Source organism: Tyto alba, unplaced genomic scaffold (assembly GCF_018691265.1).
Source record: "Tyto alba isolate M040663 unplaced genomic scaffold, T.alba_DEE_v4.0 Super-Scaffold_6, whole genome shotgun sequence".
NCBI lineage: Eukaryota > Metazoa > Chordata > Aves > Strigiformes > Tytonidae > Tyto > Tyto alba.
In genome coordinates this window covers 49,780,986-49,807,097 of record NW_024881327.1, presented here as the reverse complement: position 1 = coordinate 49,807,097, position 26,112 = coordinate 49,780,986, and the positions used below count along the sequence as shown (strand labels likewise).

The 26,112-nt window shown below is 43.0% G+C and overlaps 2 protein-coding genes across 2 annotated transcripts in view; one reads left to right on the top strand and one right to left on the bottom strand.

Annotated features, from left to right (window-relative positions):
- EIF2AK3 (eukaryotic translation initiation factor 2 alpha kinase 3) overlaps positions 1-9,143 on the top strand; it is a 43,672-nt gene extending 34,529 nt beyond the window's left edge. Inside the window, exons 14-17 of the mRNA XM_032987393.2 lie at positions 4,196-4,363; positions 4,905-5,006; positions 7,451-7,513; positions 8,583-9,143. Of these exons, the coding sequence (XP_032843284.2) occupies positions 4,196-4,363; positions 4,905-5,006; positions 7,451-7,513; positions 8,583-8,759 (510 nt within the window). The 3' untranslated portion in view covers positions 8,760-9,143. The remainder of the gene's footprint in view (positions 1-4,195; positions 4,364-4,904; positions 5,007-7,450; positions 7,514-8,582) is intronic.
- A 3,907-nt stretch (positions 9,144-13,050) lies between these two features.
- LOC104368382 (octopamine receptor) lies at positions 13,051-20,957 on the bottom strand. Its single transcript, XM_009975701.3, has 4 exons — positions 20,860-20,957; positions 20,444-20,732; positions 15,052-15,228; positions 13,051-13,986 (listed from the first exon to the last, which is right to left on the bottom strand). The coding sequence occupies exons 1-4, from the start codon at positions 20,876-20,878 to the stop codon at positions 13,311-13,313; spliced, it is 1,161 nt and encodes a 386-aa protein (XP_009974003.2). The 5' UTR covers positions 20,879-20,957; the 3' UTR covers positions 13,051-13,310.
- Between the last annotated feature and the right edge of the window lie 5,155 nt (positions 20,958-26,112).

The following is a 26,112-nucleotide window of genomic DNA, read 5'->3' as shown; positions in this document are numbered from 1 at the left end:
TTACAAATTCTGGTTGCAACTGGTTACCACACTGGCTGTGTCCTGTAGGGAAACATCTTTCTGGTAAAGAAGATTATCTTTGGAGCTATTAACTTGAGTTACCTGTGCCCAAAGTATCATATAAAAGTCTCTGGTGCTGTAAAATTCCTGAAACACATGGACTGGGTGCATCACAGGGTAGCTGTCCCTCCGCTGTGTTACAAAAGTGAGCATCAGCAATTCCAGATTTGACTGCAGTGCCAGGCTGTTTAGCGCCCGGTTAAGTTCTGCGTTAAACTGACATATCATGAGTGCGTGGGTACAGGTGAAATTTTTTTGTATGTGGGAGTAATACGGCACTGGAGACAAATCCTGCTAAAATAGTTGACTCTTACCAGTGACCTCAGCATGGGTGTTACCAAAGCTGAGTTAATGTCTGTACAATAATCTGGAGGAGGAGCAGTGCTTCAGGAAATAAACGTTAATCATTCGTTACTGCAATTAAAGTCTTTCTTACAGCAAGACTACTTGTACCTGGCACAGATCAGTTGCATTTGTTTTATGGCATTTTTAATTCAGGTTCTTTATACAGGGTTGTTCATTGCTGAGCTGTGTGGCAAAGAAAGCTACTTTGGATCCTGTTCTACTATTTCAAGTGAAGCAGATAATTGGCAGTATTAAGTTTACAGTTGGCCTTAATGATCTTAGAATCATTTAGGTTGGAAAAGATGTTTATGATTGTAATTCTGGTATATTCCTCCTTCTTTCTATAGCAATACTGCCTAAGAGCAGTGGTGTTATTCCTTGTTAGAGAAAGTAAAAATTAAGTATATACTTCTCTAGGGTTGAAATGTAAGCTGTCCTGGAGTTAATTCTGAGTCAATACTAACTATAACAATGCAGCTTTCTGAAGGATTTGTAATCTCTTTGATAACATCCAGATGGTTAAGACTGGGAAAAGTGGTTTTTACATCTGGTGTTTAATGTAACTGAAGTCGGGAGTAACTTTTTGTACCTTTTATTTCATTTTGCTTGTGATTCTGTGTTAGTGCCTGATCTTGCTGGAACTTTTAGCACTGGAAGTGTCAGTATGTTACCAAATATGAGAAGTTAATTGAAGAGCCCAACTGCAGTTAGTCCTTTCATAAGCTCTGAGAAATTGATTGCTTTTGCCAAATGGTGGAGAGGCAGTTCCTGTTTGCTTGTTTGAGGAGGCATTAATACCTACCTCAGTGGAGATACTGAAATTATTATAAGTGTTGTAGCTTACTGGATAGTAATCATTTGGTATCAGTAGAAAACAAAAGATAAAATTGCCATCTCAGATCCCGTAGTAAAAAGGGGTTCAAATTCAGTAACACTGAAAGGGTATGTCAAAGTTAGAAAAACTCACAAACTCAGCCAACTATTTTCTTTCCCCATCAGTATTAAGCAATTACCTTGAACCAGTTATCTGAGAAATATTTAGTACTTGAGAAGCTGACCAGACAGGTAATTAAATCCCAATACTAGTATGTTGCTAGACATGTTAATAACCTTTGTTAACAGTTCTGTCAGTTGTAACTCTCTGCAGTCTTTACTAAGATTGCTGTTCAGTGAAGCTTACATAGATCTTCACTTCAAGCTGTATTAATCAGCAGTTGTGTAGCATTTTGTTGGAACATCTTAAAAGTTCAATATTAGCAGCAATTTGAACAAGAATTTCATTTTGTTTACTTGGTATGAATGACTTGGAAAGGCTCTCCCTGAACAAACAATTCGGTTAAATCAACAGCCACTATTTTTTTTTTTTCTGTAGTTTTCAGAAGCTCCTAGGAACATATCTCACCTGATTTTCTAATTTGTCCAAGCGGTTGGTCATGCAACCCTAAGCTCATGCCAGCACTGACAAGCAAATAACCTGCAAAGCTGTTTTGTCTTTGCTAGAGGCAGAGCTAGCAGATAGCAGAGGCCAGTTCTTGCTCCCATTTTTACTAGAAAAAACTTGTTGACCTATGTGAAAATAAATTTGTATGCATGCATATGGAAAAATTCAAGATGATGTTTTAAATACTCAGATTAACAGTTCACATTGAGATGCATTAATTAGGCTCCTACTAATCAGAGATACCATAATGACAAGATGGCAGGAACTTAGGTAGACAAGTGAATAGGTCACAGTTCAGATTCTTTTGAAGAAAATGAACTACAGAAACAGAAGTGTCTGTCAAGTGAATTTACTGTTATTCCCAGGATAAGCTGTTGGTCATGCTTGACAGCTCAAAAGAAATTATGAGTTTCACAGAACTGCAAGAACAGTCTTAGATATGCTCTGCAGCATTAATTGAATTAAACAATAGTCTTCTAGATATGCGAGTAGCTTATTCGTATCTGTGAAAAAATTGGGAATTCTGATTCTGATTGAAGAGTCTGGAGAGAGATTTCTTTGTGCAAGTGGGAAGATAACTAAACTAAAGGGTGGTTGCATTCTTCTGATTTCAATCAAAATTGTGTACATCTGCCTTAAACTTCCTCTTTCCAAATGCAGTCTTGATGACTTATTTTTGCTGTCAGTTTGTGATAGCAGAGGGTCCATTCTCCTCAATTTTTAGAAATGGTATGCCAGCCCATTCAGAGATACTTTGTTTTCAGCCAGAGAAGTACAAGAAATAAAAATGTCTGAGTTTTGATCCATGAAACAAGACAGATCTTGTTGACTTCTTGTGTGTTGGAGAAGGGGAACGGAGATCAAGGCAATGGGATACAAATCCCTAATGGAGACATTTGTGCCTCGAGCATTAAAATTCTGATACAAAGATTTTTGACAACGTGGGTGTGCAGTCAGAGGGTGGGTGCCATAAAATGCTTCAGATAGAGCCTGTTGACACTGGGTTTACAGGGTAGTAGCTTTTGTGTACTATATGAGCTGTGACTCCGAAGGGCATGACTTTCATTACAGGAAAATACTGTGGGAGGTAAGGCCTGGCTCAGAAGGCAGTTTTAGAGGTAGGATGTGGGCACTGTGGAGCTAACAATTTATATCTAACTATTTCCATAGTGCTAATCTCGGAGCTGTCCGTTGCTTAAAAAAAAAAAAAAACAAGAAGCCTTTTTTCTGTATTGTTTCTCTCTTGCACAGAGTGGGTTTGACTTTAACTGAGGAAGTCGGGTGGACTTTGAAATAGGTCAGCTTTGTAGTCCTTTAATCTTGTGGAAAAATATTACACTTTATCTGTCCGCCTCCTACTGTTTCAGGGTTTATATCAACAAAGCATGGACCGTGTTCTCCCAGCCTTGAAGGTCCAGGAGCTCTGAGAGGAACTTGCCAAGCACCACCTGCCTCTTTACCACGCCTTGGCCCTTTGCCTGTACATAATCTTCCTCCTTTTAGGATCAGTCTGTTCTCCCAAAACTGTGTGTCTGTCTTTATTTGTAACTGAGGTGGAGCAGCCATGTTTCAAAGAAATAATCATTCATTTGGTGTGTGCTGTTGTATCAGCCAGAATGCAAATCTCTTGAAAAACCATCAGAGATATGTACCATTAGCACAGGGGCATCTCTGTTCCAGTCTCTTTTATCAGTAGGTTAAGCCAAGGATGGTGGTATGTGGCAAAAAAGCTAAAGGAAAGTTAAGCCAGATCATCACTGTTGCTTGTTCTTGTGAATTGCAAAGTTCTTAAGCTTCTATCAGAAATAAACTTAATTGTTATGCAAACAGCTATTCCCACAGTTAAACTGCACAGAAAAGCAGACCTTGTGCCCAGGCTTCCAGTGTACCTATAATTTAACATTAAGATGATGTACTTTGTGCTGGTTAATCATACAGCAAATGAGTTTAGCACTAAGAGATTAGAATAAAACAGACTAGGAGTCAGAACTCGGGCATCTGGTGTGAATTTGCCACGTGATAGATAGTTGGATAACCTACCTGTGCTGTTCCCAACAGCTGTTGACTTTTGTGTATGTTACTCAGCAGACCTATGTAGTGCTAGTAAACCTCTGCTGGGTGACGAGAAATGAGCAGTCTGAGTTTCAGGAAGGGAGACTATTTAATGCAGGAGTAATTAATTTTTCCTGAATAGCTGAGATTCTTAGCTGGTTCTGCTAACATGCTTAATGAGCATTTTTAACCTTGACAGCATGGTTTATCAGAATTAGAACAAAGTTGCATCTACTGAAACAGAGACTTGTTTATTACTTACATATTTTTTTCTTTTCACCTGTTTGTTTTTCTTAGCCTTCCAATATATTTTTCACAATGGATGACATAGTAAAGGTTGGGGATTTTGGGCTGGTAACTGCTATGGACCAGGATGAGGAGGAGGAATCAGTACTTACCCCAATGCCGGCGTATGCCAGACACACAGGACAAGTAGGGACCAAACTCTACATGAGCCCAGAACAGGTTTGTGCTCTCTACTCTAAAGCTGTATCTGACAGTGCCTGGAAGACACCCGAATTCTCAGGAGCTCAAAGATCAGGCACTCTTTCTAGTAAATTGTTGCAATCAAGTTACTTAAATTCTTTCTCATCAAGGCAGAGTTTTGAGCTAAATTGAATTCCAAAATGAATATCTCTATTTATAGGAAAAAAAGTGGCTAATGATTCATACTTAGATACACTCATTTATCTTGCTTTTAATGTAGTAGAAAGATAACTGTATAATATTCCAGCTAATTGAGCAAGGACACACTACTGTGCATGAGGTTTAAGTAAATTGAAACACTTTGCTTCGCAGTTGGGTCTGCAAAGGGAGGCTGAGGATCTGGACCATGCTCACCCATGCTCATTTGATGAAGTCTGCCGATGTGCCTGTCCTGTAGTTTTCAGCTCTGCACAGGGCTACTCACTTCCATATGTTGACTTGAAAGGGTGTTGTTTATGTTGCACATAATTACAGACAGTGAGTAACTTGATTTGACCTAATCCCAATTTTGAATTTTCAGATCTGTGGGAACACCTATTCACACAAAGTGGATATCTTTTCTTTGGGACTGATTCTCTTTGAGCTGCTTTACCCTTTCAGCACACAGATGGAGAGGGTCAGGGTATGTATGGTATTGCATTATTCTCAGTTTGATCACTTCTTTAAAATATCTGTTTGCTTGGTGAAACACTCAACAAGAGGTTCTTTTCAGTTTTGAAAAAGCCTTGCAATTAGGAGCACAACTTATCAGCCTTGTACAGACCCCCTGAATCACTGAAAATAAATTGCAGTCTTCCTAATGTGTGCAGTTGAATTGAGGCCTTAATTTCTTTTCAAAGCTCCTCCGTTGTCAAACCAAGTAAGAGAAACTACTGAACTAGGATATCCAAGAACTCCAGGAACAAATACAGCTTGTGACTTTAAGCCTACCAGTTTTTTATTCAGGAATTGGAACCATGCTGTGCATTTTTATCACTTCTTCCTTCATTTGCATCTGCAGTGCTTTTTCACCCAAAGCACTTACTATAGGAAAGAAACAGCAGTTTTTCACTAAGTCTTAGCTGTGAGTCTTGCACAGCTTCAGGCACAGTCTTCCCAGTAACTGATGACCTTCAGTACATCAAATGTGAATTTGAGAGGTTTGACGGTGCATTACAACTCTTCCTTGCTGTTAAAGTGCACGTGAGATCCATCTTGCTCAGGAACAAGTTTATAGAGAAAGGAGGCTACAGCCAGAAACGTTTTTCCTCTTCTACGTGGTGACCAGTGACCTATGCAGGAAAGAAAGATTCACTATAACTTGTGTTTATCATTTGTATGTGTTTGGGGGGTTGAATTCTCATGTGAAGATGGATTGTTCTTAGCAGAGATGTAAGAAGCAACTTGAACCACACCATGAATGCAGCCTGACCAAATGCTTCACCTGTGCTGGTGTTGCATTTTCTTGCTTAAAATACTATGGCTTCTTAAGGTACAAAAGAGTCTAGAGGAAGAATGACAGTGCTTAATTTGAACTCCCTGCACTGAAACCAATTTCAAATTCCCTAAATAAAATCAGTTTTACGGAGACACATACCTGATAAAGAGCTATCCTGGATTCTCGACATCTTCTGCAGCAGTGACTACAAGCTTTGGACTTTCAGTTTCTGTCCCAAGTATAGAAGCGAAGCAAAGCAAGTAACTGGAGTGAATCATGGAATGGTTTGGATTGGAAGGGACCTTAAATATCATGTAGTTCCAATACCCCTGACATGGGCAGGGACACATTCCACTACATCCTATTCTTAGAATCCTAAATTGCATCTAACTCTGATGTTCTACTTCATAAGAGGGTAAAAAGAGAGCCCTAACTTGCAGTGAAAATCACAGGCATTCCACTCTTTGATAAAATAAAAAGAAACCCCCACCCCTTTATTGTCAAGTTCTGGACTTTAGCTAGTTTAGTAGTTGTTTCCAAGTTGTTATGCTGAAGTTTTAATTGTCATCAGCCAAGCATTAGCACTACTTGCTGAAGCAAAACATGCTCTGCCTGACCAGGTAGCCCAGCAATTCTAGGAATCTGTGACAAAGGGCTGGGAAAAAGCCCTCAGAGGTAGAGTGTGAGACCTCCATCTGTCTCAAGGTGTTAGCAGTAAGTCTGTGACAGTGCATTCTATTTCCCAATTAGATGTTTGAAAACAGATCACTAAATGCAGACAACTGGTAGAGGAGGAGAACAATTTTTGGAAGCATTTTATTGTCATTAAACTCAGTTCTCTTAATCAGGAGTTTGACTAGAGCTCATCACTATTAACTGGTCAGTTTATACTTTCAATGGAGTTAATAGTGAATTGAATTTTGTTTCAACTCTAGAATTTATACATTTTGTGCTCAAACTTTTGTAAAAGAAGATCCTTCCTAAAAGAAATTAAGTGCTAAATATGCCCTTCTGTGCTAAAAATGCACTAAAGTGGGTCATGGTTGCTGGCAATTACAGAACTTAAATTCATAAGGCAGCCTGCTGCAAATAATTGTGTGGCTAAACATGGGAAAATTACTGTCAGTAGATGGAGCCAATGTGCTTGTTATGAAAGAAATGCTGAAGGAGATCAACTACCTTGTAATGACACAGAAATACGCAACGTGAACTGCTTTCAAAACTGCTGATAAATCTGCTTGTTAGTCCATAAGTGTTAAAGACTAGTGCTTACATTGTTAGGACAGAGCCAGTCATTTCATGTGTCTTAATACTGGTGTAGATAATTTGGGGGATTATGGGTGGTGCACAGATGTGTTGATTCTGTTGAGCCAAGGTGAGAAAGCACAGGTTTGTGTTATCTGGTTGATTTAAAACTGCAGAGATTAGAATTCTCATAACATGATTCCTGTTGCAGGCTGTATACCTGGGGAAGCAGCAACTTGCACATTTAAGTATGTTGTGATTTTTAACCACTAAAGGAAGACTTTAAACCAAGTTTTTCTTTCATCAGGCTGATTTGTTTGCGTATTTTTTGAAGAATAATAGAGTAATACTACTGAAGAATGGTATTTTGGAAAAGTTACATTTTTGCCTTAATATTTTTGCAGACCTTAAGTGATGTTAGAAATTTGAAGTTTCCACCATTGTTCACTCAGAAATATGCACAAGAGGTAAGTATATCTGTTGCTACTAATTGTAGCTTTTTATTTAATACAGCTTTTTTTATTTGTTTTCCAATTGCTTTGCAGGTAAAAATGGGGGAAATAATATAGCTTTCATGTTACTAAGATGCATTTCTCTATCCCTGTACTTTTCTACATTTCAAAGCTATACCATTACAGTGATGTGGGTGATGATACTTTTGTCATGCAGTTTACCTCCAGTAACTACACGGTATTACCTGACTTCCCTTTGTCACTTACTGTCATTCATTTCATGTACATCCTGACATGATTTCTTGCAACAAATCCATATTAAAAAAGAGGAAGTGCAGAGTTCTGGACAGGTGAAGGGGAGGCTGTAGGTAGCACCATGGCTGTATGGGATCTCAGTCCAGGAACCAGATCTCTCAGGTGGGAACCTATAGGAGCAAGTTGTGCTGTGTTCTTATTAGTCAGGTCTTTAAAGTGATACGGTTGTAAATAAAGAGGAGGTGATGTACAAAACCTCTTCAGTAAAAAGCTGAGATGCTTTCAGGTGTTCATGGTAGCTTAAGACCAGCAGCTAAATAAGATTAGCTTTTCTTGCTTAACAGCTGCAGGCTGCGCAGGGGAATGTGATGTGCTGTGCTCAGCTGCAGCAGGATGCTAATTTTGATTAAATTTGAGGCAAATATTCAAACTACCTGTATATTTAAAAGAAAACCTCTAATTCACCATGAAAAATTACCCCATGGCTTAAACATGAAGCTAAAAATTACTCATAAATTATATTCCATATGTTATAATTTTGGGGGGATTGCAAATAGTGCAAATGTTTTATAACTCTATTGAACCTTGGGTCGGATTTGATTTGCCAAATTGAATGTAGTCCTTGACAGTAGAGATGGTTTAACATATGCAGTGTGGTACATTTTCAGATGTTTATTGTACTTCTAGCTACTGTTCCAAAGCACAAATTACTCAAAAAGCAAGTGAGGACATTTTCTACTTGTTCATACAGCCACAATTGAAGTCAGAAGATTAAATAATAAAGAATTTATTAATTGCTTCATATAGCACATGTCATGTTTTCTTTTAGTACACCATGGTGAAGGACATGCTCTCTCCAAGTCCCACTGAAAGACCAGAGGCTGCAGCAATCATAGAAAATCCTGTATTTGAAGACTTGGAACTCCCACCAAAACCAGTGCTTAGGCAGAGGTCACGGACAATGAGTTTATCAGGAAATAAGCATTCCAGACAACCAAGCAAATAACTATCCTCAGGATCACTTCTTCCACTCGGCAGGTTTTACAGGGATTGTTCAGCAGAAGGATCCTTTGATGCAGAATGTCTATCTTGGAAATAGTTTACTTAAACTTTTTTTGCCATGTTTAATGTATAAGACGTGTTGGATGGATTTTCAATTACTTTGACAGCCAACGAAAGCCAGTAACCACACTTTTCACATTCCATTTTTCTTACCTTAACTCTCCTAGGTGGATGGGTCCAGCTACTGTGCTTACCAATGTTGTGCTCCATTATCATTTTTTTGGGGTTTGTTGGGTTTTTTTGAAGCTTGTAAACGTCAGCTTGCTGGGTAAGTGAGAGATCTGTAACATGTAAATAGAATTAAAATACTGTATTTTTATAGAGCAAATTACAGTCTCTAAGCCTAGTGAGTATCTATCCGGATCATTTGCTCTTTGGTGAAATGATTTTGAAATGAACTATGACTCCATTTTTGTCCCTGGTGGGTAAACTGGGAATCTGCACTATTTTTAAAGCAAAAAAGTACACAGTTGTACATACTGTCACTCTTCATAGACAGTCATTTGAGGAAATTGTTTCATACTTCTGCACTATAGTAGATCTTAGGGAATGCATTTTATACAGATAAACCTGTAGAGAAGGAAAAAGAGCTTTTTGCCATTTAAAAATGGGGGTTTATAGGCAGTGGTTGGAAGAGCCATAGTAAAAATTATGTACAAAAATGTTGTGATTCTGAAAACTTAAACCTAATGAAGTCATACATGTCGTATGTAATCTTGTAGATTTGTACTTTTAAAAAATCAACTGGTAGGCATTTGTGTAATCTGCTAATTTAACTGCCTAATGCCATGCTTTTATTTCTCATTGTAAATATGTTAATTTTTATTTATAAAATACAGAATCAATCCATTTGGGTTGGTGGTGTACAGAATGCACTTGCTATAATTGTTGAGTGCATTAATTATTGTGACTTCTTTCAAGTCTAAATGATTTAATAAACTTTTTTATTTATAAAAAAAAAAAAAAAAAATAGTAGTTGCTTCTGTTCAAAGCCTGCATCAGTGCATGCTGCAGATGGCAGCCTTGTGCAATTGGAACAGGAGGATGGGCACTACATTTCTGTAACGTGCTTTGCTTTCCTGTCTCTCATTTGCCACAGTGCATGTGATGATACAAAGATGCATGTGCTGCTTGGAAGGGTGATGGGATCTGAAGAATGGAGGGAACTGAGCTCTTCTAAACGGAGTGGATTATGGAGGCAATCTCTCAACTGTTAGCAGAGAGAAAAATCTTGAAGAGATAATTCTTACACTAGTAGAACTATTTTTGTAGAAGAGGAAAATGCATTTATGCAGGCTTAAATGTTGGAAGTTGTAGGCTCCGAAATCAATTTCTTAAAAAGATGCTGGATTCAAATCCTTCTGGGGTGTGACACTATGGCTACCAATTAACCCAGCTGACAGTCTGCAGCCTTATGGTAAAGCAAAAGTGGGTTACAAAGACTGTTGGTTTTGTGCTCTTGGATAACTGTCCTAGATACTGGCTTGTCCAGTTGAAGCCAGAGTGCTGCAGTAAATATTTGGTCAGAAACAGAGCTTTCTTGAGTTTAGCTGAGTTAAAACAGAAGATAGTTAAGTGCGTCTTCTTCCCTTGGCTTTCCCTGTTAACATCAGCTATAAATTCCCAATTAAATGCCCACATTTGAAGCCTCTTTAACTTCCCTGCCAGTTCAGTAGGTACAGGTGGAACACAGGAAATTAAGAACAAGGTATTTTTTAATTTGCTGTGTATCTGTGCTAGATGTAAGTAGCTGTTTCTTCCAAGGGCCCTGCAGCATTTCAGTACCAAAAACGGCATACGTGTTCACACTAGGTGTGTCTGCATGTGCTGGGGTGTTACGCTTGCCCTCAAAGGCACCTACAAATCCAGCCCTGTGTGGTGCATGCTCAGCCACAAAAGCACCTGGCCACGCTCAGCTCTGATCTGCCTGTGTCAGTGACTCTCTGCTTCTCTTAGCACTGGGTGCTGGAGTGTGTTGTCCCCCTCTTGTCTCCTTTCTGCTCAAGGGTTTGACTAAGAAAGTCTTTTCCCTAACCAGAGAGGTTTTCCTCTGAACTCAGGTCTTGCTTGCAAGCACTCACTTCCCTGCCTCTGGCAGCTCCACTTGTTCTTCCCCACTAGTGGGGGAAAGGGACACTTCTCTGTGCTAAGAATTATCCACCTGGGCTTCAACATCCCCCTCAGCTACAGGACTGTTTAACCAGCTCTTCAGAACCAGGCTACCCAGAGGGGGGCACCAACCACGCTGCTTTCCTCGTGTAAGTCAGGTTTTAATTATACTGCACTTGCCTGTTCCATCCCTGCCCTGTTGGATGATGTTCTCCTGGTTGACACTGGCCGAAAGACCAAAGGCCTTTGGTCTAACCTGCGGTTGCTCTCTGCTCACATCCTGGAAGGGAAAGCAATGAAGGCACGCTTTTCTTAGCTCTCTACAGCTGACAGCAGCTTTCCACCTTGTCTGAGATCCCAGTCTTGACACGACAGGCCTGGTGGCACGCACATCTGATGGCTCATAGACAAGTTTATTTGCCTTCTTTATCAACATCTAGAAACCAACTATCAGACTGTCTCAGGTCTTCCTGTAACTGTGGAAATCGGTGTGTAATTTCCAACTTTTTTTGCAGAGGGACACCTGAACATGGAGGTGAGGACAGCTGTCAGCTTACAGCCCTGCAAAAGGCAGCTCTGGTCTCCAGCTCCACTATGCCACACTGCAGTCCTGGCCTGTTCTTGCAGAGGATGTTGTCTATCCCTCCGTTCCCTCCCTGCCATAGCTCCTGGGGCTGAAATACAGTTCCTTGTCCTGTTTTATCAAAATGAACTGGATGCCAGGAACAAGAATCCTGACCCATCTACCTTTGTGCCCACCAGACCTAGATGCTTCTCTCAGAATGAGAGCAGGATTGTACAGTTATTCTCTGTCCTGCTTCCATGTTAGTGGAGTTGTAGGAGCTAGGAGACCTAACCCACTCCCTAAAGAGTCATTTGACAGGAGCACCAGGGTTACAAGCTCAGGTCAGGGCTATTTCTTCTACCAGATGCTTGAGAGAGAGAACTTCTGACCCTTGTACCAGTGTCTTCAGTAGCTGAGCAGCTCCAGGCAGTAGCTTCTTGCTTACACCCTGTGAAAACAGTCCTCTGTTATCTTTGAGCTGGAAGAGCAGGAAGACTCAGGACTTTTACTACCACCCTACCCCGCTTTTCTTATTGACAGAGTGAAATTCTTACCCCACTGAGTGTCTCAGTCCAGTAGTTTTAGCATTAAATGTTGGCCTGGATATCTTTCTGCTGTGTTTGCTTCCCAGGCTGCAGAAGCCTTGCCTGTCCCACGTAGGTGATTGAGCACGCCGAAAAAGCCTTGAAGTGGTTCGTGTCCACAGAAGATCGGTCTAAGAGCAGGCTCTGAGTGCAGGGACTCTTCCATATAAACCAGCGTGAGACCCCACCAGAACCATGCTGGGGGAAGCAGTGGCTGTTGGCTTGAAGAGCTGTAGTCCCGGGGGCTCAGCTCCTGCTTTTATTTACTGCAGAGACATTCAGGAGCAGGCTTGTCTTTTCAGGGTAATCCTTCAGTGAGGTACTCCGTGGCCCTTCTCTGGAGAGCCACTGCTGTTTGATGTCCAGACAAGCACTTGGGAGTGGTAAAAATAATCTTTCCCACTTACTTTTTTTTTTTTATGACTGTGTGCTCCAGCAATACTCTATAGCTACACTCATAGCATCAAGTCATAGATATCACAGTGCAAAAAGAATCCCTCTACACCTCCTCTCTCTGGCTGGTGTCAGTCGCCTCTAGCCTGCTTTGAACCCCCTGGGCACTCGGTGCTCTTGGTGTTACAGTAAGTCTTGCTCATCTCCTGGGCCTGCCACATAGGATATTCCCTTCCAGAATTAATAAGGAAACTTGCAGATAATTGACAGAAAGCCACTGAAATCTCTGATCCTCTTAATACTTCAGAAGCAAGTGACTTGAACCCTGAGCAACAGCCCAGACTGCAGAGGGGTGCCTTTGTAACAAAGCGACCTCTGCTCTTTGACCACATCCCTCCTAACTCCCATACAGACTGACACACGTGGAGTTACCAAAACTAGTAAAATTTGTAATGTAAGCTGCAAGATGAGAGCTACAGTGGCTTGATAAGAAATACATACTGTCCCACCTTACATTGTAGATCACCAGGATGTACACAAAGACAAGTTCACATTTTCATACTGATTTTTTTTCCCCAGCATAAAGGTTGAATTTGTCTTAGGAAATGCTCATTAAAAAAATAATTACCCAGGAGGGAATTAGCTCTATCAGTTATAACAAATTGCCCCTAAAATATCAAAGTTCCTCCTTTGTAAAACTGGAGGATGAAGAAATGCATCTTTGTCATATGGCCCCAGCTGTAGTAGTCCAGACTCTCCTTCTTATATTTTCCTACCCATTATTTTTCCATTAGGATGTGCTCTGGTATTTTCACCACCTTCAGCAACTGATTCTGAATCCCTATTACTTGGGTTTGCCCTTCAGTGCACCGTTGGGCACTGCCACTGTAACACTATATTCTAGGTCTGGAGCAGTCTTAGAAAACGTGGCTATGGAAACCATGTCTTCTCCAATGTCCACCTGAGACCTGTGCCTGCAAATGAGAAGCTTCTTCAGGGCCCGTTGGAAGTCCCGGTTCAGGAAAGCGTAGAGCATTGGGTTGATGGTGGAGTTGCAATACCCTAACCAAGTGATGATCTTGAAGGTGTCAACCAAGACCGTGCTGGTAGAGTGGGTGCCTCGGGCAGCGAGCCAGACGTTCAGGACAAAGTACGGCAGCCAGCACAGCACGAAGACTGAAATGATAATGCTGATGGTCCGCGTGGCCTTGTTCTCCAGCTGCAAATGGTTCTGCCGCTTGCTGTTGGGGTGGTAGTGAATCTCCAAGGTCTGAGACATGATACGAGTGGCCTTGAGCCGTGAAGCTCGGTAGATGAAGAAATACATGCTGCACATGACCATGAAGGGGACAAAAAATGCCAGAGCAGAAGCCACGATGGCAAAAATCCAGTTGGTGACAAAGATGCATTCTCTGCCTGCATCAAAGTCCACCCCAGGAATCTCATTCCAACCTTGCATCACGGGAAGGAAGGAAATGAGGGAGGAGTATACCCAGACCATGCAGGTCATCACAATGCATCTGTGAAAAGATGGGGAGGGGAGAGAGGGTCTGAGTTATTTTGAGTTGAGAACATCCAGTACGATTTAATCCCCATGGTAACCTGTGTGGGATATCACTGCTCAGCAGTCCCACAGGGCTTGGAAAAGTGGCCAAGCAGGGAAAAAGCTGGGGTACAAGTCCATACATGAGTATCTCTAATGACTGGGTTATCGGGTCTGTGGTTCATAGAACTGGGGTCGGTGTAAGGGATGCTCAGAGCTGGCTGAAAAAAGAGGAAAGGTTTTACAGAGGATTTTTGTTAATATTTAAAACAACAACATACACTTTTGTATTTGGTTTCAGCTTTAATATCTGGCCGTTATCTTACCCTCCGAGGAGCAACAGGGGTGGGGTGGATGGACACTGCATCCTCAGTACCACTGCAGTGCTTGCTCCGCTGCGCAACCCCATCCTCATTCTGGCAACTGCCCGCGCTCCACAAATTGTACACAGCAAGACTTGCAGTGGGAAAAACATCCCTAAGAGCCTGAACCCACTTTGCAAAGCACCCTGCAACTGCAGCATCCTCTCCGCCCACCCTCAGACAGCTTTCCCCAGCCCGCCATCCTCATTTCAACATTTCACATAAACCTTGGCAGGAGCTTAGAAACTGATCCCAGTTTCTCTGCATTTCCCCCATGAATATCACTTCAGAAATCAGTGTGAGTTTAAGAGGGGGGAGACTACTGCTACATGCATTCTTCTGGGTGACATTTCCCCTTGTCCTTGGGGAAATTCCCATGAAATGCCTGCAAAGGGCAGAAGTCGTAGGGACAAACCATCCCACATCACTGGTTTCTACCCCATTTTGTGACCCAGCCTTAGGTCAAAAAGTGCTTTCTCAGGAAATGAGAAAGCACCATCAGCTCAGCTCAGCTTCATTTTCCTTTCCTCCTGCACCACACTAAAAATTTTCTGCAAAGTTTTATGTCATGTGAAGGTCCTTTTGCCACGTAGCTCTGCTTCGTGGCAAGAGCTCATTTGGTCCCAAGTCAATATAGTAAAAATCTGGAGGGTCCCAAAATGAAGAGTGCCTCCACTCACCGGCCACGGGACATCCGTCTTGAATAGTGGTATGGGGTCACCACGGAGCAGTATCTGTCCAGGCTAATGAAGCACAACGTGACAATGGATGCAGTGCAGAACATGACGTCAAAGGAGATCCAGACTTTGCAGAACAGCTTCCCGAACAACCACATCCCGGTCACCTCGTAAATGATGCTGCGAGAGAAAACGGGTAGAAATCAAAGCTAGGAGGACTGATTTAATTCATTTCTTCAAGACTCCACTGAGGTAATGTCATATTTTGGCACAGAGGTACTAAAGATGGGCATGCAGCTCAGGTAGACAGCAGGGATTCATCCTCAAAGTGCAACCCAAGGCGATAACCCACAGGTGGGGTGTGGATGAAGAAGACCAAACCTATGCTTCTTACCTGCACTCTGTTATAAACAGGTGCCTTGAGAAGAGGTGCTTTGCAACCGCAATGTTCCCCCCCTCAAATTTCCATCTGCACAGCTTTGTTTATCACAGTTTTTTCCAGTGGCTTATGCAGCACAGACTTTTACGATTTCTGCCCGATTCCTGGGGCATAGAAGATGCTCCTTCCTCTGAGAAACTCACTTTTTATCTGTTCTCATGCTTCAAAGCTAGAGGTTTTCAACTCTTGGTTAAAAAAAAAAAAAAAATCCTAGTCCGAAGCCTGTGACGTTTATAGGTTATGTAGCTCACAAATGCCTCAGTGATGTAAATACATCAGCAAAAAGCAGACATTATGCCAAAATTATTTATAACAAAGTCAAGAGGGGCCTGTAAGAAGTAAGCATAAGGCAGCTGTAGGAAGGCTGATGCTTGTTTCTATAGCATTCAATTAGATGCCATTTGCCTCCCATTTCACCAGCTTTCTGCAACTCCTGGGGTGCTGCTGAAACAACCACTGTGTGTGAATCTGATGTGAAAGGCTGAGTAACTACCTAGTCCTGCAAAGCTTTAATTATCCTGGAACCTCACAGGTTGCTGGTCAAACACACTGAAAGCCGGGCTGTTCTCAGGTGGGCTCTGCCATCAGGCAAGGGCAGAAGGAGTCAGCTTGATGTCAGAGGAGTTAGAAACCAAGGCCCGCTCTGCCTCTAATTAGCAACAATTCATTAAAACAACTTGTGAAGGTTGTTCCAGAGCATGACAACTGCTGTAGGTGGGTACAGTGCTGCTGAAGGGCCCCAGCCATCAGCAGCTTTTTGTTATGCAGGATGCTAAGGAAAAATTTAAGCAAACGTCCACCTACAGCACAACCTGTCCCTACACCATGGTGGCCTCTGCACGGGCAGCATGCAGGGTCCCACTGTGCACACATGAAAAGGTTTCATGGCTCTTTTTTTAGGTGGGGAAAGGAGACATATGGAAGTTGAAGCGTAGGTCCAGTAATGGACTTAGATGCCCTGTTGCCACTCCTCAGAAACCCTGCTTATCCCCAGAGATGCTGCAAAGCCTGTGGTGTGAGCACCCTGGCCTTCCAGAAATACATCATGCTGCTGTCATGAACACCCCTGCACACAGATCCCAGCTGAGCAGGTACCTAGCTCTCATCAGCTCGCGTCTGGCAGGATGCACCTCGCCTAGCAGATGTTCTCACAGCACAGGGTAGTGGATACCTCTTCCCTCTTCTCTGACGTAAAATATCTCTGCAGCTTGGAAATGATGTTGGTTAAAAAGGAATAATAAAAGCCCAAAGAAACACAGTATGAGCAGAAGTGAAGTCACCACTTTGTTTCACCTATGCTTGTAAAATAAAAGAGTAGCTGGAAATATTCAGCCTGGAAATGACTAGGCTGGCTGGAGTAGCCAGATGACAAGATAAGCACAGCTGAACTGCTCCTGCAAACAAGCCAAACCAGGAACAAAACAGAAGTCTTTCTTATTCTTACAAAATTAAGGTACCAGGCAACCACCTTATTTTTCCTTTCTCACATTTTCCTGATCCAAACTGTCTCCATAGATCGTTTCTTCTCCTTCTCTTTGTTATGTGCTAACATGTCACCCAAAGAGCAAGCTGCAATTCAAAGGAGCAACTAGACACCAAGCCGAGATGGTGGGAAAGACTTGGAACAACAGCCACTCCATCAGCAGGGCTGAACAACACCTGATGGAGCTGGCAGGGTCCATTCCTCCCCACATGGACCACCAAGACCCAGTGAGTCTTCACACCTGGCAACACCAGGACATTCAGGAGGGGCACAAAACATCAATCAAAGCTCTGCCCTTTGCTTCCCCTTGTAATTATTTTTTTTGTTGACTAAGACATCACTCTCCTACGTCGGCTATTTTCTTTTGGGCTGCAAAGTGAAGCCACTGGTTTCCATGGAAATCCTTCCCCCCTTGTAATGTCCTCTACGACCCTTTGATAAGACAAGGGGTAATGGTTTAAAGAAAAAGAGGGTACGTTCAGACTAATTATAAGGAAGACATTTTTACAATAGGCATGGTTGCCCGGAGAGGTGGTAGATGCCCCATCCCTGGAAACATTCGAGGTCAGGTTGGACGGGGCTCTGAGCAATCTCATCTAGTCAGAGATGTTCCTGTTCATTGCAGGGGGGTTGGACTAGACGGTCATTAAAGGTCCCTTCACCTCTCCTCGTATTCTTCACAGCTGTGGTCCCCTCCTCATCCCTGCTGTGCCCTTCCTTCTCCTTTCTTGGGTATAAGAAGCCACAGGCAGATCTCCCAATTAAACATATTTTCATCTGCTTCTTTCATCTGTTCCTTCCATGCTTTCCTGGGAGCCTAGGAATTGTCCAATTTTATTCCCATTTGCATTCCTAACTGAAACCTAGTGCCAAATTCCCTTTTTCCCCTTGCCAAGGAAGAGGTCTTACTCCAGTTACGGGGGGATGCTACCAGTCTTACAGAGGAAATTACACCTGCATTTGTTCTTTGCTATCACTCCCTCCCATTGCCCAGATTGCAAAGACCACGTCAGTAGGTGGGAGGCAGAAGTAACAAGGATGCTGGGTAACTAGAAATGCCTTAAACTCCATTTAGAAGAAAAAAAAACAAAACAAAACAAACAAACAAACAAAAAAAAAAAAAAACAACAAACCAAAACAAAAAAAAAAAAACAAACACCAAGGATAGATATTGCCAAGCACAATCAGAATGTGGAGACACTAGAGGTGTCATCAAGTAGACAGGCAAATCAGAGAGGAAGCAGTCAGTGATAGAGAATACCAGCTGGAACTCACTCCAAAGCAGGAATTGTTCAGCTTTTACCTTCTTTGAGCAAATGGGGTGCTGCCATTCCTGGGTAAGCTTGGGGTAATGGAGAAGGTGAGCTCCTTGTGGGATGGTTGGAGTGGGTGGAAAACCAGACGATGCTGTGCACTCCCAGAGGAGCCCTTGAGACACCTGGTTTGGACAGGGATGAAAACCTCTAATTTCTGGGCTTAACAAGAACATGGAAAGGAAAAAAAAATAGGCCAAGGAAATACCAGGTGGCAGAAAGATGGTTGCTTTAAGCTAATCTTTGGTGACTGACACATTGTTTTTCTAGGAGGCTGAAATGGTCTGCCACATTCTATTGGGGTAACCTTGTCCATGCAGTGGGAAACATCAGAGGAGCTTCTCCTGGGAAAAATAAGTGGGTGCTACTGTTGACAGGAGCACGTGGATCATTTCTGCATCCCCCCCACATCAGCCAGGTCCTTATCCACACACCTGCTCGGAGCTGCTGGCAATCCTCAGGGAACAAGATCAGCCAACCTGGAGAGCCTCCCCACCCCTGTCTGGCAAAGAGGCACTTCCACAACCCCACATTTCTCCGACATCGAGCAGAAGCCCCTCTATCAGCAATATAAATCTCCTGGTTAGGACACTACCCTCATTCCCACCAACTTTAATAGGATAGCAGCAGGTTAGATCACACAACTAAGCTGCAATCCAAGCCCCCCGGGCAGATATTTGTAGTACCAGGTGGAGGGGAGAGACAGGTGGATACAGATGGATGATTTCAGAACCCAAACTTAAAAATTCACCGAGCTTAGAAATGAAGTTGGCAGTAGTATTTTTTACAGGGCATCATTAATTTTTTTTTTTTTTTTTTTCACCTAACACTATAAACTTATAACTCAGTTTATACTTGCTTGTTGGGAAAATACCTTTCAGTGCCAAGTTCAAAAGCACAGGCAGCCTGGTGTGAACTGAAGCATGAAAAGAGTTCAGCTTCTTCATATTGCTCCAGGAACACTAAATAGGGTGCAGCCTCCTGCTTTACACAAACCTACAGCCATTTCTCAGCACGAGACAGCCAGAACCTACAAGTAACCTGGTTCCTGGATTTCTTTTACTATGTTTTAGCAAGGTAGTGAAGCTCCTGTAAGTATAAACCTCAGGCAGGGAGAACTGACCTCTGAAGTGCCTCTTCCTCCATTAAATATAGAGGAGGACTGAATTACCCTACTTATACTAAAATGAAATCCTTACATTTACACAGAGAGAGGGGAGATGGCCTCTGTGCCCATGTCAAGACCGCCAGTTATCGATGTGCAGTGCAGTCAGGAGATGAGGGCAAAACTATCCCCCCAAGTGCAGTGAACTCCGTTTGTTATCCCATTGCAGACTGCAATTCTTCTAGTTTGCTTAGGCAGGTAAAAGATTTATTTTGCAACGTTGCTAGCCCTCCCCACAGGCGCCACCAGTATGTTGTCTGAACCAGAAGGATCAAAACGCTATGTTTCACCAATAATATGAAGAATAACGTCTCTGCAATAGCCTTTGAAATTTCAGTAATATGAAATCATCCATTTTCTTACACTAAAGGATCTTTTTTACTTCTCCCTCCCACTATCGAAAAATAAAAGACAAGGTTAAAGAAGCGTATAATCAAAAGCACAGAATTTAACTCCACTAATTTCAATAGTCATTCTTGACTAAGAAAAATGAGGGAAAAATGTACTCTGTGGTTTACTCTCCCTTTGAAACACAAGCAGGATCAACACGGTCATTGCACTCAATGCTGACAGAGCAGTGGCAGTTGTCATCTCACATCCCCCAAACACTCAGAGCATGCAAAATCATCTGGCAACCACGTTGGCCCCACATGCCACACAGAGCTAGTTCTGGAAGAGGGGCCTCATCGCACTGGAGCCACTGGAAAGTTGGCTAGCTAGTTCAGACCAGCAGCCATGGTCCCCATGCAGCCAGCAGGAAAAATACCCTTGGGAAGTCTCTCTGAATTCATTATAAGGAGACCCATTATTAAGGGTAGGGAAACCGAGGCACAGAAGAACATACAATCACGGACCCACAGTCTTTGGAGAGCCCAGACCTAAGCACAGCACATGAACTTCCAGCCAGCCCCGTGCACACTGCAGCTGCCAAGCTAGGAGAAATGAGGTTGCAGGCACACATTGTCATCTGATCTTGCCTTACAAACACTACTTACCTAAAGGGCATGACCAGACAAGCTACAAGGAAGTCTGCCATGGCTAAAGACATGATAAACATATAGGTGACAGTACGCAGCCTTTTTTCCACCACTGGGCAGATGAAGACTATTGTATTTCCCAGGAGTGTGACCAAGTCAATGAGACTCAGTATCAGACCAATGACCACCTCCTGGACACCGATCCCTGTCCAGGTGCCATCTCCTTTCACATAAGAGGAGGCAGCAGAGGAGAAATTAGAGAACCAAGTTTCATTTTTGTCCATCATCATCTTCCTACTGTTAAAATCTGAAAGAGAAGAAATAGGAAAAAAAAAAAAAAAAAAGGACTTTAACACAAATTACCTCTAAGTCTATGAAAGGAAGTACAGAAATAATGTTTATGCTTCGTTTACTTCAAGAAAAAAGCCACACACCCTGCTGTGTCTGTGCCATCACTGTCCCATGGTTGTCAGTCCGTTAGAAGTGTCTGAAATCCTGAGAGTGAGGATAAATGTGTAGCACTGGCTGAAGCCCTTCATGGCAATTAAAAGCCCTCCTGTGAATGAAAATGCATTACCAGGCGAAGAATGATACAAAAAAAAAAAAAAAAAAAAAAAACAAAACACCTGACAGCAGAGATAGGACAAACAAATAACAAATCCAAAATTAAAGCGGCTCTGCTAAATCCCACTGAACAGGATGCCCTGTCCACAAAGTATGGGTGCTGGAACTAGATGATCTTTCAGGTCCCTTCCAACCCAAACCATTCTGTGATTCTATTTTCTCATTATCATCTTTGCCACCCACAGACCAGGTGAGGCTCCTTGCCCAGGCTGGCTGCTTTCACAACCCCACTATTCAGTAGATGTTCTGCCCTGGGTCATCCTGGTACTTTTTTAGGCTCTGAAGTCAAGTTCTTTTTACTATCATGGTGGGCAGCTCCATCCTACATTCCGAATAGACAGGCAGAGCTACCAGCAACCACACAGGGAGCTTAATGCAAGTAAGTACCTGAGATGTCTCAGGTGCAGCAGTGACCTCAGACTCATGTCCCCTCCCGTGCCCAGCTGGGAGGGGATGCTCCCAACCCTGTAATAAGGGTCTTGTCAGTCAAGGAAATTCAGTTGCTTGTGTCCACAGCTCAGTTCCCAGACTTTGACCGAGTGGTGTCACAGGTACCTGGGAAGGTGGAAACGATGTGCTACAAACATTCCAGAAGTTCAAAACTCACTGATGTGGGAACCCAAAGATAAAACTTGTGGGGAAAATAAAATGATAGAAATATTTCCAGATATCGAATTGTTATATTTGAATACTGCCACTTCTCCCGTGAGTGCACTCTGCTTCCACGGTACCCTCAGGCCAGTCCCACATCGCCAGGACGTGACTACTGAGCGCAGCATGAGGATGGGTCAGCATAAACGTCCATGTAGTCCAACATGTCTTATCCCACAGTGGCCAAACTCTGCCTTAGGAGAATTGCAAGAACAAGGCAGCGTGTAACAAAATTTTCCCAATGTTTGTTTTTCCTTCCAGCAGCTTATGATCCAGAATTACCTCTAAAGATGGTTTCAAGGACTTCTAAATCATTAAGTTGTCCTGCTTTCCCTTTGGCCCATGTAGACTTTTAGCATCCGTGACCTCCTGTAGCAACAACTTCCATATCTCAGCTGTGCATCGCACAAACACCTCTTTTTCCTTGTTTTGAGTCCATCACCACCTAGTTTCATTTGATACCCTCTGGTCCTTGTATTGGAAGGGATATCATACAAGCAGTCCCCATCCACTCTCTCAATGCCACTGGTGGGCTCTTTAATCTCTGTCACATCCCTCAGCCCCTCTTGGTCAGGCTGAGGAGTCTTTGCCAACTTGCTCATTCCTTGTACAGAAGCAACTGAGGACTCCTGGCCATCCCTCCTGCTATTCTGAGATGAACCAAAACCGCAAACAATTTCCAAGAGGTAAATGCGCTGTGGATTTATATAAGGTTATAATGATGTTCTCTGTTTTGTCCTGCTTTCCTTTCATAACAATGCCTAACACGGTTTGCTGCTTTTGATTGGCACTTAGCACTGAGCTGACCTTTCCACAGGACTGCCTATCGCCACCCAAAGATGTCATTCCTGAGCAGTAACAGTCAGCTCAGAGCCCACTGCTTTAGCTAGGAAAATAGGATGAAATGAGGAAATTAGTTCCTCTCCATCTTCCCTAAACTCCAGCATTTCACAGTTGAATTTCTTCTTCTGTTTTAATACTCACTGAGCCTCATAAAATCTTTTTTGCAATTCTTTAAGTCAGACTTTATCCTTCATGCCCTGATCAAACTTTGTTTCACATGCTAATATCACCACTTCACAACTCACAATTTTCCCAGTTAGAGACTTATTAAACCCCATATATCCCAGCCCCTATCCCTGTAAAGAGCTTTGTTGACCTCTCTTCCTCAGTAACTCACCTTCCACTTCCCCCCTTCATCTTACCTTTTAGACAAGTATTTATTCACACAAGGAACTTCCTTCTTAACTCAGGGCTATCAAGCCTCCTTAAAAGCCCCCGCCATGAGGGAACATTCTGAAAACCTTGCGGAAATCCAATCAGACTACATTAACTAGGGTGCTTCTCATCTGCATACTTGCTGACTTCTTCCAAGCACTCTCCTATGATAGTGAGACTGGGCTGCCTTTTGTAAAAGCAAGACTGACCTTTTCCTTGGATGTAATCATCTGTTACGTGCACCCACTCATCCTTCAAAATTCTCAGCTCCCTCCCCTGACTTTTATTTACTTGCTGGATTTAGTGATTTCCTTTATTTCAAGTTAAAAAATAAAAATCGTAAATAAAAATCAAGAAATTATTAAAGCTATCTAGAAACAATTCAAAAGGAAAGCTCCTCCTCTTCCCCTCCTCACTGGAGCTGGGACTTGTTGACTGAGGGCTGCAGCTCTCCTCCTCCAGCACTGAGAACAAGCAGGTTTGTTGGACAATGGGCCCTGCGGCCGCCCCCTGAGCAGGCGCTGCTAAAAGTCCACAGCGTGTCTTAAGTACATTGGTCTTCATGAAAACGTTCCTTGGGCGACAATTCACAACCTTGTAACACCCCATAAAAATAAAATCAAAAATCCTGTCTCCAGCTCTCGTGTTATGGACAGGAAGGAGGATAAATCTGCGCCATTCTTTCTCAGAGCCCCACTGAGGATGTCATCAAACTGGATGAGCTCCTGCAGAAGAGTTTGATTTCAACGCAGCCATGCTTCCTGGCAGGAAAATTCTTCAGCCCGCTCTCCTCCCTGCGTGTTCCACACAGCCGGCACAGTGACTTCTGGCTGGCAAAGCCACCTGGTGACAACGCGGGGCCACACGACCAGACACGTTTCAGAACCTGCCGCTGCAAGGTGCACTGCATGGTCCACGTCCCTCCTCCAGCTCATCTGGTCATCTGCCATTTCCCGTACCTGCTGGGAGATGCCGGTGTCCTCACACCTCTGGGGCCTCTACAAGGTCTGGAAATAGCCCTCTGATTTCCACCTCGAGCTGACCCCTAACCAGTGCAAGCACATGAACACCACCCGCTTAGCCCTATGTTCTCCCAGAAGAGCATGCAGCATTAAGATAGGCTCCCAAGACACAAATAGCAAAAATCAGATTTCATTAAGTCAATGGTTTAAACAAATCAATGTCAAATTTAAGGTTTTAAAAATACAGGACTTAAGGTTTAAAAAACTCAATGTCAACTTTTTGGTCTACGGCCTTGAATAATCATAGATGAGAATGCTGCATTTGTTATTTGGGTTTTTTAGATGTAACACTGAAACAAGAAGGTTTTAGAAGTCACAGCTTCCTTCTCCTGCAAACAATGACTGTGCTCATACTGTTGTTAAGTATGTATCAGTGTTAGTACAACTCCAAATAAAGCAGATCATTACTTACACAGCATTGCTCTGGTACTGATCTGTGAACACACATTGCACTCAAACTTCAAGTAGAATTAGGACACTGCTATTAGAATTCATCTTTGCAAGCTCTCTATGCTCCTCAAGTACCACCTCAGCCACAAGCCCAGGTTAAAAGGTCTTCCCAAGTGAAAAACCAACAGCAGATTGCTTAATGCAGGATACATCTAGGAGCATGAAACAAAAATGCACAAATACAGGAGACAGGTGTGCCCACAAAGCACTAGAGAAACACACTCGTGATCATACTGGTTTTTTGGTCAACACAAAAACAGGCTGAGGGACTGGAAATGAGACTCTCCTCATTTGACATCCATGATTTCTCCAACAACAAAAATAATGGAGGACAAATGCTTGAAACTTCAGGTTTGAACCCTGAACTCTAGTTCAGGGTGCAGACAACAGGGTCCCGCTGCTCCTGGCTCCTTTTCATGGATCCCCATGCAGAGAGTCACTGGGAGCTCATCCACAGTCTCTGTCACAGCCAAGCACCCAAGATTGATGTCTGCCATCCTTTTTGCCTCTGTCTGGGCAGCCAGAAGCTTATCTCTTGCTAAGAAGTGCTAGTCCTGAACCATCTGGAGAATTGTTAATACAGGGAAGTAGGGGACGATACAACCTTAACACTTCTGTGAAAATCCCTGGGACGAAGCAGGATGTGCCATCCTTCCCAGGGATGTACTTCCACAACTTAAATATTGGAGCTTTTAAATTCTACTATGAGCTGCAGCAGCTCATGGGGGTTACACTATCTTTCTTTCACACCAGTCTTTCAGGCTTTCCTGTAAGAAGCCCTCTTAAATCATTGGGTTAAATACCCAGTTGTACTGTGATGTGGGATCATCCCAGGTTTCCCGGGGATCTCAGATTCCTTAGGGTTTGCATTGTTCTTATTTGGACATTACAGCTTTACTTCCCTTCAGAAATTGAGGGGCTAGATTCTGCTCTCAGTCTTTCTGAGTGAAGCAACTCCATCATTTCAACAGTTTTCCTTTAATATACAGAAAGCTTGACCTAATTTATTCAGCAGACAAATCCCAAGTAAAAGGTTAGTTTCATCACTAAATGGTATCTTTTGATGGCAGAGGAGTAAAAAAAGGCTCTGCAATCTCAAGGCTGACTGCACTTTAAAAGCTTAGAGGAATTATGAAAATTGTCAATATATTTGCTGCCAGATTCTGCTCCTCCACTAAACCAAGTACAAATCAGCATATAGCAGCATGCAGCCGTACCTGCCCCAGGATCTCAGAACACATTTCCCTCCTTCCCTCCGCTGAGAGCCACGACTGCAATAGCTCAGTAATAGGTTGAATTTGCAAGGCTGGTGCGCGGTGATAAAGGAGGAGGAACATCCCTGGGGATGCTTCCACCTGTGAAACCTCCATTCAACCAGGCCACGCAGCATGAGAGTCTTTGCACCGGCTTTCCTTCTTTCTCTGTCTTCCTCCATCCAACTTTCCTGAAGGGCAGCATTTCTCAGGGCACGAATGGTTTCTTTCCACCCCCAAACCAGCGCAGAACAACTCCTACAACCTCTCTGCCCGCTTACGAGCCCCAGGTCTGGAAAGCCAGCCAAACACTCAATCCTTACCTTCAAAAACCGACCAGTGAACACAGCCAGCTTGCTTCAAGCAGCCCGGGAGTATCTCTGGGCCGGGTGCGTGGTGCTTTTCCCAGCAGGAGGGTGCAAGGGACTCGCACCAGCTCACGGGGAGCTACCGTGGAGCTGCTCCCAGC

Coding starts and splice junctions, on each gene's coding strand:
- LOC104368382 (XM_009975701.3), bottom strand. Junction 15,229..20,443: donor TGTCTGGTCATGCCCTTTAG/GTAAGTAGTGTT, acceptor TTTCTCTCGCAG/CATCATTTACGAGGTGACCG. Junction 13,987..15,051: donor AGACGGATGTCCCGTGGCCG/GTGAGTGGAGGC, acceptor ATCTTTTCACAG/ATGCATTGTGATGACCTGCA.